Here is an 18,869-nt window from a genome sequence, read left to right as displayed (position 1 = left end):
CACCCGCCAGTGAACCAAAATCAGCCACAACAAACAACGCGAGACTCTTATTGGTCAAGAATGTAAGGAGTAAGTGGCAAAGCACCAACATCCAGCACAATTTATCCTGCTTTGTTGTCTTCTGTGTAGAATGCAAAGGTGGATCAGCTCAAGATCTACGTGCAAAAGGGGAGCTATTGATTGCCACGTTCACAGCATGTGGAGTCACTGGAGACCAAACTGAACTGAAAAGCACATACAAGTCGAGAACAATCAAATAAACCAAGGCCAGCAGATTTGGACACAGGAGCAACCCATTTAATGGTCTGAAGGTGACTAAAGATTAATATTTGTAACGCCTTGGAACCAATGATGGAATATATAATGTGATTAAAGCTAGTTGAGTGTGTGTGACAGTCCGCTATCTCTGCATGTCCATTAATCTGTGGAACTCTGGCATTTACATCTGGTATTGCAGGATGTAAGTCATTACTGCATCAGCATTTGTGACAGAACTCATAAAGTCAGACTGCTGCGCATTCGTAAACACAGGCTGTAAATTATTATCTGTGCCTCTCGTTTAATTGTCTGGCTGGGCTCCACCCCTGGCGTACACCAGTGCCAACAAAGCCACGAGTGAAGGACGAGGATTATTGCTGCTCGACGGGAGTCCAGCAGCCCAATCCCATTATCCAACCAGCTAATTTCCTTGGCTGGGGTTTGAGCACCCGGCATCTTGAATCACCGTTTGGGATCTGCCACGCAAAGACTGGTTTCCTTAGCAACTCATTCTTGCTGGATGGTCTCATCCGTTTACACTGTGCGCTGAAGGAGGGCTTAAAGGAGCCCAGTGGACAGGATTAAAAAGCATTTCTTTGTAACAATGCCCACAATTTTCTGAAAAAAAAAAAACTATACATTCCAGATGCCTATCTATGCCAAGGGTGGGCAAAGTATGACACTAAGGCCACATATTGCCCTGGTTGGCCACATATTGACGACTGGTTAGCACATCTGCCTCACAGTTCTGAGGACCCAGGTTCAACTCTGGCCTTACCGGTTTACATGTTCTTCCCGTGCCTGCGTGGCTTTTCTCCAGATACTCCAGTTTCCTCCCACATCCCCAAAATATGCATGTGTATGTTAATTGAAGACTCTAAATTGCCCGTAGGTGTGAATGTGAGTGCGAATGGTTGTCCGTTTCTACATGCCCTGCAATTGGCAGGGATAGGCTCCAGCACGCCTGCGACTAGTGAGAATAAGCGGTGGTGAAAATGGATGGATTGATGAATCCGATGTCATAAACCTAATAGCATAATTGTTTGTCATTTTTACCTTACCGTCACAATATTAATAAAAAATACCTATGTGCCTGCTAAAAAAATGCATGTTTTTCCTTTACGTCTGTGTAGAGTCGTCCAGGTCATAGTAATGTATAAACGTTGAAGTGAGGCAAGTAGGCTCTTCTTGTTTGTTGAATTTGTTGTACTTTTTCTTCTTCCCGAACACTTTCAAAAATGACTTAGGGAATTATGCTATTAGGACCACAGTGTGTTGCATTATTTCAGCAGGCTTTTCCCCCCTAAAATTTGTGAATTAAAATAATTTTTCTATTTATTTCAAAATGTTGGTAAAGACATTTCTTTTAAAAAATACAATGAAAATTAGTAAAATAAAACATTTTACATCCATAGTTCAGTATTACATATGGTTATTTTTATCTTAACATTTTTAAAAATATTAAAATACTTTACACACAACTTATTTTTTTTGAACAGCAAGCAAGTTTAAAAATTAATTGTTATAATCGTAGCCGCAATATCAACAAAACAAAAATTCTACATATTACGAGTGAAATGATAGTGTTTACTGATTTATTTTATTAAGTAATTGGTTTATGTAAACATACTGTATTAAATAATTGATGAACTATATAAAATTCTAAAATTCATTACAACAATTGTTTTATTATCAAAATAAACGATTTTATATATTACATACACCATTTGTAGTGGTACGCTCTCCTGACTTTGGTGCAGGCAGCGTGGATTCAGTTCCCACTTAGTGACTGTGTGAATGTGAGTGCGAATGATTGTCCGTGTCTATATGTGCCCTGCGACTGACTGGCGACCAATTCAGTGTGTAGACCACCTTTCGCCCGAAGTCAGCTGGGATAGGCTCCAGCGCCCTGCGACCCTGAACAGGATAAGCAGTGTGGAGAATGGATGGATGGACATACACCATTTAGACTGACTTATAAGCAGGAGCGAGATGGCCTGGAAGGTTATTATGTGTGCGACAAGCAAAATTAAATACTCAAGAGTGATGATTTGCTACATGAAGGATAGAAAAGGAGGACAACGGTGGAAGGATGAGGTGTAGTAAATCTGCCCAGTTGTAGATGCATTTGAATTTCCAATGATTTTTACCCTGGATGACTTGTGACCGCAGATGACGCAAATGCTCACCTGGTTGAACCTGCGAGTGAAGGCCACGACGTTAGGAGCCGAGCTGTGTTTTTCCTTCTTGTTCCAACCGCAGCTTGACAGCTCCTGAACACACACACGCACACACACACACAATCAAGGGAATTGACATGCGGCGCCAGAGCACAGCCAGTTTTTTTTTTTTTTTTAACCAAACGTCTGCTTGCAGGTCACCAAGAGGGAGGAAAGAGATGAATGGTTATAAAATTAAAAACTGCATTCAGTGATATACGAAATATCTAAAAGGGCCCATGTCATAATTTCCCCCTCCCATAATCTCTCACGTCCTTTTATCGGATTTGCAAGATAATTTGGTTTGGAAATGCCAAGAATGTCATTTTTCACGCTATTTTAGTTGGTCTTTTACACCTGGCAGTTTAAAAGGTCGGATTTCTCAGGAATATGCAACATGTAAATAAGATTAGATCTTTCTGAATCACTCATCTTCCCCAATTTAAACATGAAAATAGCTCATCTGACTGATCCACATCACGGCGTCTACTAGCGTCTAGGGGCTTGGTGTGGCCAAGCGTTCATAGGGACGTCGCGTCCTTTAATGTCTTACTCATCATCTTGAAGCACAATTCACCAAGCGTTGGATTGTTTGCCCACTAATAGGGATAATGATCTAAAAGGGGACCTTAGCGAAAATTAAAAGGGGAATATTTGAGGTTATATTCTTCATCCTTCCCATTGGTTTGAATTGAAACTGCTGCGACGATCATCGCTTACGACAGTAAATGCAAGCTTTGCAATTTCATCCACCACAGTTATGTAAATAATTAGAACTATAGTTAAGTATTGTTGTAAAACAACATTTGTATGGCTGAGACTTGCTCGCTTAAAAGCCGTAAATGCCGTGTTGTCATTCAGCTGAAAGGGTGGGTATCAACCATGAAGTGAGCAGCTACATCACAATGTGGGCGATTTTAAATCCACCCATTTTGCAAGCCTTATGTTGTTTATTAACCTTTGGAATTCATTCGACTAACCACATAAATGTCAAACTTAATCCATGTCACAGACTCATTTTGGCTTAAGCATAAAACAGAAAGAATGGCTATTTTGATGGCATAGGACCTTTAAATTCCCTAGAGAAAACCTTCCATTATCCCACTTTTGAAAAGTATGTATTCTGCCACCAAGGTAACGACGTAAAGACCACCAGAGAGGCTCAGCTCTTCCTTCAACTGCCGCCTGTCTGGCTGTCCAGAGGCCAAGGACACTGATGTAACATGGCTGGGGGAAAAAAATAAATGAATAAAAAAAAAGTTTCCTAATCCCTGGCAGCCCGCTCAACTTGAAGCAAAACATCATCAGCTGTATGAGGACTGCACACACTAACCCGTGTGTGACCGTCTGTATAGAAACTTCAGGTAACATAACCGGACATAGCTGGACAGCATTTGGACCTCTGCACTTGCAGTATCTCATGACAAATGGTGAAAGCAGACAACGGTGAGTTGAGACCTCAGTCCAAAATGGTGGTACAGCCCAGACAAGGATGTAGAGGCCCTTATGGGATCATCACCGGCCTGCACGGAGCCAGGATGTGGCTGCGCCAGAAAGCAGGAGCCCGTCTCACTGAGGTGAAGCAACTGTTTATTTAGTACATTGTGCTTCCCCTATTTAGGTAACGGCAATCATCCAAGTCTCCAGCATCCACGCCACTGCGTGACTATTCCTGAACAAAGGCACTGTATGGTCTTGACAGCTCATGACCACCAATCGGAAGCCCAGGGAGGTGACCAAAACCCTTTAAGACCGCAAAATCTCAGCAAATTACACTGGCCCCTCAATCCAGAGACAACTAGACCTGTCAGGTGAGCCTAAAGAAGCCTGAAGAGCTGAGCAACATCGACTTCAGGCTTCGTTCGAGAACCCTGAAGTGGACCTAACGTCCTCCATGCATTTTTTGTTCTTAAATCGACGAGCAGTTTTTAAAAAGCTGAGAAGTCAACTATTGTGTGTTTATGTCTACTTCTTTGTTGTTTGTTCACTGATTTTCATTGTTCCTGTGACCATGACAATAAAGCTATTTTCTCTGGTTACATTAGCGGTTGTTGTGAAAATAAAAGAAGATGTTAGCTAGCTACTCACCGACTGATTTGTTGTCATACGCTCATCATGTATGACAAATGTTAGCTATATGATGAGTTATGCTTTAGGATTTTACATTACATTAGTAGTTGATTTGAACTGAGTTTAGACAGACTGTGTTACTTTTCTACCTATTCACTGATTTGAAACCATATACTTGTCACATGATCAAAGTGTGGAGCAGGTTATACGGGTGTGTTATGATTTAGAAGTTTACATTATATACACAGAAGTCAGTACGTCAATCACATATTCGTAAATATTTTATGATATCTGTTCATGGGGCAACATTGAAGAAACTACAACCCCAATTCCATGGAAGAACAGAATACAATGATTTGCAACCTAAATTTAATTGAATACACTACAAAGACTAGAATTTTATGGCTACAACACGTTCCAAAACAGCTGGGACAGGGTCATGTTTACCACTGTGTTACATCACCTTTTCTTTTAACAACATTCAATAAACGTTTGGGAACTGAGTACACTAATTGTTGACGCTTTGTAGGTGGAATTCTTTCCCATTTTTGCTTGATGTACAGCTTCAGCTGTTCAACAGTCCGGGGTCTCCGTTGTCGTATTTTACGCTTCATAATGCACCACAAATTTTCAATAGGAGACAGGTCTGGACTGCAGGCAGGCCAGTCTTGTACCCACACACTTTTACTACGGAGCCACGCTGTTGTAACACGTGCAGAATGTGGTTTGGCATAGTCTTGCTGAAATAAGCAGGGGCGTCCATGAAAAAGACGTTGCTTGGATGGCAGCATATGTTTCTCCAAAACCTGTATTTACCTTTCAGCATTAATGGTGCCTCCACAGATGTGTAACTTACCCATGTCATTGGCACTAACACAGCCCCATACCATCACAGATGCTGGCTTTTGAACTTTGCGTCCATAACAGTCCGGATGGTTCTTTTCCTCTTTGGCCCGGAGGACACGACGTCCACAATTTCCAAAAACACGATGGCCACAGTTTTTACTCTGGCTCAAATTACAGTAAACCCCCGCAAATTTGCAAATCACCTTCTTTTGCAATTTTCTGTGGAACATGACTACAATTATTTGCTGAAAAAAAACCTATTTGAGGATTTCTGTGCTCTTTCTGTAATGTCCTAAGATGTCATGTAAACGTACTGCTCGGTGCAGAATAAGATAACCAGCTGCAGCACAACCACAGATGTGGATGACCTCATGAGGGATACCGCAGCGGTTTCTTTTCTCATTGTCTACATTCTAAACGGAAACCAGCAACGTCGGGTACTCTGGGAGAACTGAGAACGTGCAGCCTACCAGGACAAGAGCGGAGGTATGATGGAAAAATTGATTGAGCAAGCGCGCTTGTGGTGGAAGACAAGAGATGGGAGAGGGATTCGCTCAAACCAAATGACACAAAGGAAAACAGCGATTATTGATGATGTGAACAACTTGCGGCGAGACCGAGGAGAATCTTTGACTGATTGTTGTACGCTGCCAAGTTTACTGCCGCAGGTCAACAGACACACTTGTTCTCTCTTGTTTTGATAAAAAACAACAACCTGGGGAGCGTAAAGAGAGAATTACGACAGGGATAAGGGGAGTCGTATAACACAATGGTGCCTCCAAAGTGTAGACTCTGGCTGGGATCTGCTCTATGTCCCAGCCAACGTTACTAGCTTTTCCTATGCACACCATTGGAGAGCAATGACTTTAAATAACGCTCTTTTGCTACTGGCCACTTGATTGATCATTTGTCAAGAGCAGTAAAATTACACAGCGCGTTATCACGCCAAGTCTGCAGAGCAACCTTTGACACAGTCTGTCGAGATCAGTGATTTCTAACCAGTGTGCCGTGAAAAATCATCCATTGTATCAGACTGATGATACAACCATAGTTCCCTTTACACTGCTTGTTTTTTCAAGGGGTTACTTCACTTGTCTGTATGAATGGCACTGACATGGAATTTGTTTATTTACTGATGTTAAATTGAACGCTACAAATGTTTGTTTTTGTGTGTTGTTTTCGTGTTTTGTTTCTAAAGACATTAACTATGTTTGAAGTGCTAAAAATGTGCAGACTGAGAACAATTTAGGACTGACTTGTTGATATATAGCAAACTGTTTTTTATCATTTCAGTTGTACGGATTTTAGGGCCTAGGATAAAACGGGGCCCACTTGGGCTTCTGGCATGAGTCGGTCCTCCCCCACTCTGTAAGTACCAAGGTCATTCAGTGGCTATGTGATGCAATTTCCACATCCTTATTGATAATAACGTGGCCCACATCTACCACTACAGCGTAGCTGATAATGACGCTACGCCTACAATCACAAAAAATGCATCTTCCCTGAAGTGTTGTGTTTTGTGTTATGTGGGCAACAGTGTCTCTGCTGTGTGCACCCACGTGCTGCCCTCGCAAAGGCCGGGGCGAACTCAACGGCTCTGGCATGGGATAGCTCGCAAGCTAACTGGCTAGCAAGCTAACGAGCTAGCAAACTCGCCAGTATGGCGTCGGCTCTCCAAGAAGTTGTCGCCTCACTTGGTTTTGTGTCGTGTGTGCGTCCACATAAAAGCAAAACATCAAGGAAAGTTAACGGTTTAATAGACACAGCCACATTCAGCTCGTAGCTGCATAAGCCGCACAGAGCCATAGACACGTACCTGATTGACAACTGAGGGTTCCGCGTTGCCATTCACGGGACACGCCTACACAGTCCTGCAGCCCTAGGGTTTTTTGTTTTTTTAAATACAATTTGAGATTTGTTTATTCATTCAAATTTGGCACTTGTTAACACTTCTCTCTGGAGTGTCAAATTTGTCAAGTTTTTTTGGTCCCTTTACGGGGTGTAAGGATTATATTTGAAGGAAAAGTTTCTCCTAGAGGTAGCATTTTTATTTTCTCATCTATAAAAATAAACAATATTACAATTCTTTCTGTGGAAGTTGATAACTTAACGTGGCATTTTCTTTTTTTAAATAAAAATCTGTTTTTGTTTTCAGGAGAAATAAAGCATATCCTACAAGGGGGGGGGGGGGGGGGGGGGATCCAACAAACCAAAACTTTAAATTTGTGGCTTATTTACATTGGAAATGTTTAATACAGGTAATAATAGTTCAAATAAAATTGTCGGGACACCGTATTTTGCTAATCGGGCTAGGGCTCGGTCCCTATCCCTGCAAATAGTGGGGGATTTACTGTATCCTGCTTGAGCTGGTTCTATATAAAAGGCATAATCTTTGGAGGTTCATGCATTGTGGGACATCACAGGAGGTCTGCCGGGCACAGATGGTATCTGGAAAGTTAAGTTTACAATCTGGTTTAAAAAGGAAGATTTGCTATATGCAAGCTGGAGGTACTCTTGACACTGTATGCTCATCCATCCGCATCAAGACTGTAAATTAATACCCCCCACCAACCTTTTCACTTAAGACATGCCGTTTTGTACACTACATACTGTACGTCTAAATCAGTACAGCACTGGAAGCCATTAAGACTACAGGAGGCCATGCTCTAGAAACAGAACCTTCCCTTTACAAGCCTGACATTTTCATGGGATTTCCATAGTGTGGACGTGCGAGAAAGGCACACACTGACACACATCGGGATATAAAATGCAATCTGATAGCCATGTTTCCCAAGAACTTGAAAAAGTGAGGCTTGGCAGACAGGCGACACACCACATAACTCACTTGGGTGATGTGGTCATGAGTGACTGAGAGGCAAACGCGCTCTGTCACTTAATATTTCATCGACTCCCAGCTTGAGATGATTAACTTTCAAACATCTGAATGGGAAAGACATAGTCAAGACTGTCTGCAGTCAAGTCTCTGGGTATAGACAGATGACAAATAGTTCCCAAAGGACTTTTCAATTCAAGACAAGCCGGTCACCAATTTCAATTCAAGGTGGCACTGAACTTAAAGGGACGATATGGAAAATGGATAGTTCAATGGCTTTTATACAAATAGTTGGGTCTCTGGAATGCCTGCTCAGCCAACAAGATTGAAATGAAACAATGAATTAAATCTTTGATCCATCTCTGAAAATGTGTCTGTGAGAGCCATTCTGCATTCAAAACTGTGACATCACAATTCAGCTAATGTACATAATATAACCACCCCCACACCGTGTTTTTCCCCACCCATCACACGATTGGGCAGGCTGGGTAAAGTTTCAGAGACATTTTTAAGTGACTGTGTAATACACTATCATGCAGAAACACTCCCCACAAGCACGACGGCCCTGCTATCATGCCAAAGTGAAAAGGTAACAACAACATATAACTTTTGCTATATGCACAAATTAGCATTAGCTTCTGATAACTGGCACATACTTGATTGCTCGAAGTTGTTGACATGGTGGCGGGTGGGGGCTATTTGTGTTTGGTGATGTGTCATTGTGCCACATACACATGGTGTAGTGTATACTATGTACTATAATTCTTGTCTCCTATGGAACCAAACAAACTAGTTGAGACTGAATCCACAGCCCCTTTGTAACAGCAAAGACGTGCACTCCATTTTGCCTCAATTCAATAAAATCGACCAAATTAATCTGTCCATTTTCTATAGCGATTGCTATATGGTCATCAGAAAAGCAGGGTACACCCTAAACTGGTCACCACTCAATCACAGAACACAGTGTATAGACAAACAAGCACTCACATTCACTAGAGTCTTTTAACCTATGTTGACTTTTGGCGGCCTGGTTGCCAGCCAAACACAGGGCACATACAGACCAACAATTCTTCATCCTCACATTCACAGCCATGGACAAATTATATTTTTCAAATAAAATAAGTTGACCTCTGGCAAGAGAAGTGAGACACACCTTGGACTGGTTGCCGGTCAATCACACGGCACAACCGGCACAGAGAGACAAACAACCAGTCACACTCACACCTATGGACAATTTAGAGTCTCCATGTAACCCAAGCTGACTCCCACCCATTTCCCACTCCGCTAATTTTTTTCATTTCTTTTCCATCTATCGGTGTGGCCTGATAAGGGTTCGCAGGCCAGTGGTTGGAGACCACTGTAGCAGACCACCATGCTTCCGATTGAACAAAATTGACCGTAAAGCAATAATGTCAAACATAGGTTAGCTTTCATTAGTGACATTTTTTAATAAACTCGAATACTTTGAATTAATCCAGTGGAGGATTGGATACAGCTGTTGTTTTGACGATTGTCTATGCGCATCAAATCAAATTGTCTGATCTGATATCATGTGAAGAGCAAATATGGACAGGTGGGAGCGCTGCAACACGTGAAATTTAATTGACATCAAAACAAAGACCCTCTCATCTCATCTTGGAAGAGATCCTTTCCAGTGTTCCCATTTTGCACCCCTTATGAGCTATTTTAAAATGAATAAACAAAATGAAAACAAATACAGCAAAGCAGTATAAAACAAGAAGTAATACACATACAAATACTACAAAATAAGATTATAAAAATGTCAATACTGTTACTTTACAATAAATACACAACGCCACTAGGTGCCAGCATCACTGCAAAAAAAAAAAACTCCTGTTACCTCTCTTTATTATGAGATTGAGTAGTTTTATTATGAAGTGGTTAACTTCCTGTAACACTTGAATGACAGTTTAGAATGTTAAAATGGCTTGGAACAAACTAATTTACTTACATTATGTGGTATGTGGGAAAACTTTCCAGTACGAAGCTTAAGAGGTGCCAAGTGAAAAGAATATTACACAACCAGTTATTTAATACTTTCTTACTTGGCCAGAGAACACAACTGAGATGGCAGGCGAGCTCACACAAACACACAGATGCACCTGCTTTTTGCATTATATGACCGTGAGGAGGACGAGGAAGTGGAAAATAAGACCTTCAATCAAGTGTTCTCTCCTCGCCCGCTACATGTAGCCTTTGTTTCTGTAAGAGGCCGGCTCTCACTTACAGGTGCCAACACAATAAGCGTGGGTTTATAAACATCACTTGGCATGTCAATTTAAAGGAGACTTGTTCTGCCATTTTCTTTTTCTTTCCACAATTTAAAACCGTTCCAAGGTGTCTTGATAAAAGGTCTCCAACATCCTTTAAAAGGGTAAAGAATTATCAATACCTAACGACCACTTGCCACACGTTTAAATCACAAGGGTTTTGGAGGGGTGGTTCTGCGCTCGTGCAAATGCCTAGGGCAGGTTTCGTTACCATGGTACCTGGGGGGGCAGCGTTAAGGTGTTCCAACGAAGCGAGTGGGATACAAATGAGGCCGTTGGAGCATTTATTAGCTATCTGGCTTAAGGTCCATGTACCGATATTGCGGAAAGCCCTATTAAAATATGACAGCTAGAGTGGATATGTGTTGCAAATATCTGTAATTCAGTTTTGCCTAGTCAAAAAGTTCATTTCAGATATCCACAACTTCAATATCTCTATCCGCAATTGTCATTTCAGATATCTGCAACGCTTTTTCCCCTAGGACAAATGATGTCCTTTTGCCATTCACGTGTATAGGCTCTGTCATTACAAATATTTACAAATTTAGTCGCAGATATCAGCTATGAATTACAGATAACTCCAGTTTGAGATATCCTTCCATCCATTTTCTGAGCCGCTTCTCCTCACTAGGGTCGCGGACGTGCTGGAGCCTATCCCAGCTATCATCGGGTGGGGCACAACTGGTTGCCAGCCAATCGCAGGGCACATACAAACAAACCATTCGCACTCACATTCACACCTACGGGCAATTTAGCGTCTTCAATTCATGCATGTTTTTGGGATGTGGGAGGAAACCGGAGTGCCCGGAGAAAACCCACGCAGGCACGGGGGAGAACATGCAACCTCCACACAGGCAGGGCCGGGGATTGAACCCCGCTCCTCAGAACTGTGAGGCTGACAGGCTCTAACCAGTCGAACACCGAGTCGTAATTTCAGTTCATGATATCTTTAACTTCAACTCAAGATATCTAGATTTCTCTTTTAAGTATCTGAACTTTAAATTACATTTTACCTAGGCAAAATAACACTGTAGATATCTGTAACTGCAATTATAACTAGTCAGACAATGGTGGTGTAGCTATCTCAAACTGGAGTTAGCAATATCTATGAGTTGCAGATATCAGTAATTCACGAGCAGATATCTGCAACTGAATTGTACATACCTGTAATAAGAAACCCAATACACATTAATGGCAAAAGTGACGCCATTTGTCCTAGGCGAAATGACATTGCAGGTATCTGTAATTCAGTTCAGTTCGCTGTGAATAAATGCTCAAATGGCTTTATGACAAGCTGTTTAAGCATTCTTATATCTTTGATATCCATCTTAAGGTCTATGTACTAGTACGCTCTTTGTCCTCACTAGTAGGACAACTTTGGCATACTAGTAGGACAGCTACCTGTACATGTTACCAATGAGGCAAAACTGTGCACTAGTTGACAACCGTGTGCTATTAGCACTATTAATTACTTTATGAAATTCTACTAGTAACAATCTATTTTGCGCTTCAGTAGTCTTTTCTAGGCTTGCCATGAAGCCATGTGAGCATTTTTGTAACAGCGCATTAATGGTTTATCGAATAAATACTATTTAAATAAATCTATTTACAAAATGATGCTCGTATTTGTCTCACCTCAGGCTGGATGGCTTTGAACACAGGAGCATCCATGAGCGTAATCTGGCCCTGGAGGAGATAAATGTTAGTACACTTTAACAATAACGTCCATTGTTTTTCATACCATGAAGATCACGGCAAGAAGCTAGAGTGCCCTCTTTTGGTTGGAAATAAGTGACGGTTGAAAAACGCATGCTCTCACATTGCAGCATGCTCTCACATTGCAAGGCCATTCACAGAAATCTGGATTTACACTGCAAATCCAATTGCCCAATTCCTATTTAATGCCACTCATCTGATTTTCATGCATATATCCAATATCGCGGTGTTTAAACTAAGGAAACAGATGAAACAACCCGTATACTCCACTTGTGTCAACACCTGGCATTGAAAAGAATACCGGTCATACATAATACAAATACTAAACCTTACAGAGTGTCTCATTAGCCTGGAGAGACTCTACACCCCCACTGATTAAAATGAATACCTTCCTATTTTGCTTATTTATAGATGAACACACTTCTAATGTAGCATATATATAGATGCACACATACACACCATATTTAATGGTCTATGACAGTGGTTCTTGAACTTTCATACCAAGTACTGCCTCAAAAATACTTGGCGCTTCAAGTATCGTCATCATGACCAACATTAAAATGCAGTACTAGCAAAGGATGCCAAAGTGTTCATCAAAAACAAGGCAGGTTTTACGTTTATGTAGTGCACTGCACTCCAGTAAAAAAACAAAACAAAACTTCAAACCGTTAAAATACAACTAAAATACTAAACTGACCTGTACTGTACTTACATGTACTGGATTAAAAAAAGAAATAATTAATTTGGTGATTCTACATGGACCACTAGATGAAGCCAGTGTAATACAGTGAAATACAATGGTCTTGTGTTTTTACTGTAGTTACGATTTACTGTTGTTTTTTCCCCCCTATAGTTTATTTGAATTGTTTGTGCTAACTCTGGTGTGTATATGTCATTGATAGATGCATTTGGATGACTTCAGGGTGCCATTGATGGGAATACTGCAATCTGTGCTTTTATGCTGCATTCGCATTGGTAGCTATTCAATACCCATCTGTTTTTTTTATCCAAATTTGGTCCACATATCCAACTAAGGTCATTTGGACCATGCTGCGTAATCCATCGTTAGTCTACATGTGTTTAAAACCTCCATGGGAAGTTCACTTCGGTCCAAAGGTCAGCCTTTGGTTTGATTTTAAAGTTGAATAAGTCCTCAAACTGACACCAGTAATCATTCCAGCTTAGCTCAGCACATCACGATTGTGCTTATGCTTCAAAAATGCAACCAGGTTAGTTGGAAAAGGACAGCCAGAAACACACACACACACACACACATATATATATATATATATATATATATACACACTTACAGCATATTCTTCCGGTGTGACCTTCAGCACGTCGAAGACAACCGCATCAAAGCTCTTCTTCAGCTCGGATGAACCCTTGTCACTGAGAGACTCTGAGCTGCTGCTCCTCTGGAAAAAACAAACACACACACACGCACACACACTTTCATCATAAGGGCAGCAACTGAGATAAACGTGGACAAGGTGTTGAGGTGAAAATTGGGGCATGGAAGGCTTCAGTGATGTGCAATATTGTGGAAGAATCCTTAAGAATCGTTTTGTTTGAACCCACCCACTTTTCAAGTGAGCAAACGTATTTGAACATGTGACTGATGGGTGTTTCTTGTTGCTTAGATGTTGCCTTTTGGATTGATTGCCTAAACATTAGATAGTGCTTGTTTTTGGCTTTGGTTTCACCTGCGAAAACTAAATTAGCTGTGAAGCAAACATGAAGACTATAGAGCTGTCTATGAGAGAAAAGCAAACCATTTGGAAGCAGAGAGAAGAGGGAAAATCAATCAGAGCTATTGCACAAACATTGAGAATACAATACAACAATTTGGAATGTCCTGACAAAGAAATAAACTACTGGTGTACTAAGCAACATCAAACAGGTCAGCCAAGGGCATCAATAGCAGTTGATGACAGAAACATTGTGAGAGCTGTGAAGAAACATCCAAAGACAAGAATCAGGGACATCACTGCCAAACTCCACAGAGCAGGGGTAAAGGTATCACAAGCCACTGTTCGAAGAAGACTTCGAGAGAGGCCATACCACAAGATGCAAACCACTAATCAGCAAAAAGCAAAAATTGGAAGACCAGATTGGATTTTGCAAAGTACAGAGATGAGCCACAATAGTTTTGGAACAAGGTTTTCTGGACTAATGAGACCAAGATTAACCTCTCCCGAAGTGATGGAAAGGCAAAAGTATTTCGAAAGAAAGGATCTGCTTATGATCCAAAACACACAAGCTCATCTGTGAAGCATGGTGGAGGTAATGCCATGGCATGGGCTTGCATGGCTGCTTCTGAAATGGGAACACTAGTCTTTATTGATGATGTAACTCATGATGGTAGCAGCAGAATGAATTCTGAAGTCTACAAAGCCATTCTGTCTGGCAATTTCATAAAAGCTGGAAACCTGAAATTTTGTCTGATATTCATCTTTTGATCTGAAACCCAATGTCTTCAGTTTTCAACAAAAACCAAAAGGAATTGACTCTGCCTTTCCAATACTTTTGGAGGGCGCTGAATTATAATCAATTTGAGCAGGGATCAGCAGCCTTTTTGAAGGTGAGTGGGGCTATATTAATATTTTAATAAAGTCCCACCACTGTTAAATGTATGAATGTCATGTTCATCACAAAGTAAAATTCATGGGAACTTGCACGCATGAAAATTCCATTTCGTTGTGGCTGTTCACAATTTTTAAATGTCAACAAGTACTTAAAATAAAATGTGCTTCTATGTTTTTGACGTGCAATATATGAATTTGTAAGATCGTAATATCGTTAATCGTGATAATTTCTGGTCATGCTAATTGTGATATGAAATGTTCATCTGTTTTTTCCATCTCTACTTGTCACATAGACTGTTTTCCCCAAACAGATGGAATTTCAGAACCCTTCAAAAATGTCTTGGTAAAATGACAAATGACGTAGGGGTTGTTTATGAGAGGAGGCCTCACCTCAGAAACGGTGGCAGCAGTCGGGGTAAGGCATGATTGGCCATTGGGGAAGTCCATCATTCCCACAGCATACAGCTCTAGCGCAGGAGACTGTCATTCATCATGCTCCGCCGCAGCAAAAGCCTGCCCAGCCCTGACCAAAAAATAAATAAAATCACAGCAACACATAGAATACTGAATACCTAAAGCAGATGAGGCTCTCCCTGTACAGCAGCACTACCATCTGGTGGCTAGCCACATTTCCACAGCAACAAACTTGAATTCACAAACCGGTTTAGTTGATTGGCATTGAGATGTGGTGCGAGTTGACAAACTGAGATTAGGTCTTAGTGCGATCAGTGCGTACCATATGGACACTTTCACAGTCGTGAGATGTGGTGCGAGTTGACAAACTGAGATTAGGTCTTAGTGCGATCAGTGCGTACCATATGGACACTTTCACAGTCGTTTAACTGACGCGGGTAAGGATAGAACAAGAGGGCGATTAGGAAAAGATCTGCACTAAACAGCTTATGGTACAACACACGTCCCAATAATGATGCCCTTGAAAAGCATACAGTGGAACAGCTAAGGTCAGACGAGAGAGTGTGATGCAGTGCCAACTTCAGCGACTCTTTTTTATTAAAAAAAAAAAAAAAAAAAAAAAAAAAAACATTGACGAGAGACAAATCTTACTTTTTTTGCTGTTATTGCAGACTTTTGAAGACTGAGACTTGGGTTGTAAAATTCCTTTGGCATAATTTGTGAAATATTTGGCTTTTTTTAATATAAAACCACTGAAGACTGAAAAGTGGAACATTATATTTTAATTGCCGTATTGTTTAATGATTATGCTATTCTGAAATCCCTTCTAGTTTGATTTGAATCCCATTAAAAATAAATGTGCTTTGCCTGATCACTCATGTTTTCTTTAAGGAATGGTACACATCTTACAAATTCTATGTAGCGCCTCAATATGTTGTTTCACGAACACCACGGGTAGCAGTTTTTCCATCTCAGCAAGTTGGCGCTTATGCATGGTTCAATTGCAGAGTGTGCAATTTGTTCGAGATTGTCCAGTCATTTTCGCCCGCCTTGCGACAGGTCTAATAAAAACTAATTACAAAACCACGCACACTGTGCGACGCAACTGAATAGTTCAGTTGTGTTCGATTGCATTGCGTGGTGTGTGGCTTAAGAATTGTCCCACGACTTCACTATACCGACATTTGGTGTTTGCCCACATGAGGAGAATATGTTGGGGCAACTGGGCAGTTGAAATGCAAACACAATTTTATGCTGGCTGATCAGTCCACATGTACCGGTCACTTATAAACCCTACCGGCAAACTGCCACGCAAAGAACAGTTCCTCGGCCGAGTCGGCTCAAAGGTTTCGTGTCAGATGAGCATGGTTCCGGAGGTAAGCCCAGCCTCTCACTGCAGGTCGCTGTCTTGCCCTGTCAAGTCGTATCCCGCTGACGCACGTTGAAACTTGAAAAGAAAGAAAAGGAAAGTGTCAATGTTGGCATGTGATTTATTCAATTTCAAAACATACACCGCTCATAAAAAGTTAGGAATATTGGGCTTTGGGGTGAAATTTCAGGATGAACCTAAAATGCATAAACTTTACGGGTTAACTTAATTTGACCTTCTCTAAACTTTTGAAAGCACTTGTCCTGCTAATCAATGTTTCAGTACTTTTGGCACAAACTTGCTGTTCTCCAACAAACAGCTGAATCGTAAAATTAACAACAGGTCAAATTTCCAAGCAGGTCCATTTCTACACCTTTTTCTGACTCAACTGTAACTCTCAGTATCTCTGTTGCATCTTGCTGATAACACTGTGACTCGCAACTGGCACAGCTCTATCTGGGGCTGACATGTCATTCACTTGCATGAGAAATAAAATGTTCAGGAAGACAAGAAAAAGGGTATGTGTAGTGTATCATAATTCATGATCTTTGGGTTATTTTGACAAAAGCATGTCACCAAAATGTTAATAAGAACAGATTTAAATTGTGAAGAAAAAGCATGGTGTCTCCTTTGACATGTTTTTTATTCATTCACAACTTTATTTCCTCTCACAAAATCAGAATTCGAATGAAATCCACAGCCTGGATTGTGTTTAAATTCATATTTCCATAAATTTATTTAGGTGGGAAAAAATTATGCATTAGATTAATGATTTCCAATCACTGTGTCAAGGGAAAATCTCCAATTCACTGGGTCCTCAGAACTGTGAGGCAGATGTGCTAACCAGTCGGCCACCAGGCCGCCCAGTGGTGACTTGACTTAAAAATGTAATTCCTTCTGTGACTGAGCTCGTAACTCAATATACTTATATCTCAAATAATTGGATGTTTGGTGGCTGTTATGCTGTTTAAAAAATAAAAATTAAAAAAAAATTAAAAAACAGGAGACGGTTCGTAAATCCCAAAATATGTAAGTTGTGCACTTGTAAATCAAGATAGCAATGATATACTTTTTTTGATATTTTTATTTGGTGGTGTGCTGGCTTGCTTTTCCCCTGAAGGAAACCTGTGTTATTATCCATTTGTTGCTATTCATACAAGAGAATATTATCTTAGTGTTCAACTAAACAGGTCTAGACTTCACACTGAGTATATTTGGGAGTAAATTAAGACGAGATCATCACTTTTTCAACATGTATATTTTTTGTAGGCATTTGTCTTTGGTGGCTGTGAGATTTTTCTAATGTAAAATATGTGCCTAGACTAAAATAAAGGTGAGGGAAAACACTGCATTAGTCCAAACAATGTGAAGTAGGACATACTGGCCACTAGGTGTCTCAGCTATCAAAGAAATCCAGCATGTTGGCCTGAGATTGCTCTTTGAGGTGGGGGGGGGGGGGGGTCTTGGAGGGGTGAAGGACAAGCAGCTGCAGACAAATGCTGCATGCTGGCAGGCCTTTGGACATTAGTTGGGGGTTAAGATTCCCTCATCCCCTTCAGGTTGTTATCACAGAGGGAGATGAGGGACTGAGTGAGGGTGGTAAAAAAACTCAGGAGCAGAACAAACACGGGATTAAGATTTCTGCTCGACAAAGTAAACAAACCGCCGCTGACCCTGGCCCATTGACATTCTTTATAATATGCATATTATGGAAAATGTACTTTTAAATTGCTTGTAGACAAATAGTTGGATCTATGCAGTGTCTGTCCACCCATCAAGTGTGAAATGAAACAATCGTGTATCTTTTTTTCTGCTGCGTGAATCTGAAAATGTGTGCGAGCGAGCCATTGTGCACTTTTACTCAACAGTGGTGCTAATTTACATAAAAACTGCCACCTACACAGAGTGCAGCCCCTAAATTTTATGCATTTTTAATAACCATACCACTATTTTATAAAAACAGCACAATAAAAGTGAATGTAAAGAAACAAACTGGTTTTATAAAGTACTACATGTATATACTGCAGTAGCTGTGTGTTAGATGTATACCCATAAAGGGGTGTGTGGCTTAGTGAACGACATCAGGAGCTGAAGTCGGGTTGTCAAATTAGTCTGCATGTGAGCGTCTAGGCGCAAGTTGTGGTCTACAGCTCCCTGTGAGTGTTGTCATTTTATATTTGACTGTCGGGACCCCCCATAAATGTTAAAAGGAATTGTGGTCTAACACAGTGGTAAACATGCCCCTGTCCCAGATTTTTGGGAACG

At 40.9% G+C, this 18,869-nt stretch overlaps 1 protein-coding gene across 4 annotated transcripts in view; it reads right to left on the bottom strand.

Annotated features, from left to right (window-relative positions):
* Window positions 1-18,869, bottom strand: part of ralgps2 (Ral GEF with PH domain and SH3 binding motif 2) — an 86,096-nt gene that overhangs the window by 41,963 nt on the left and 25,264 nt on the right. For all 4 annotated transcript variants that reach the window (XM_061682840.1, XM_061682844.1, XM_061682843.1 and 1 more), the window contains exons 2-6: window positions 16,533-16,682; window positions 15,212-15,344; window positions 13,544-13,651; window positions 12,153-12,203; window positions 2,448-2,531 (exon numbers count right to left, since the gene is read on the bottom strand). In XM_061682840.1, the coding sequence (XP_061538824.1) occupies window positions 2,448-2,531; window positions 12,153-12,203; window positions 13,544-13,651; window positions 15,212-15,271 (303 nt within the window). In that variant the 5' untranslated portion in view covers window positions 15,272-15,344; window positions 16,533-16,682. The remainder of the gene's footprint in view (window positions 1-2,447; window positions 2,532-12,152; window positions 12,204-13,543; window positions 13,652-15,211; window positions 15,345-16,532; window positions 16,683-18,869) is intronic.

This window comes from Phycodurus eques, chromosome 8 (genome assembly GCF_024500275.1).
Source record: "Phycodurus eques isolate BA_2022a chromosome 8, UOR_Pequ_1.1, whole genome shotgun sequence".
In the NCBI taxonomy this organism is placed as follows: Eukaryota; Metazoa; Chordata; class Actinopteri; order Syngnathiformes; family Syngnathidae; genus Phycodurus; species Phycodurus eques.
Note: the sequence above shows the minus strand (reverse complement) of the source record. Positions and strands in the feature narration are given on the sequence as shown.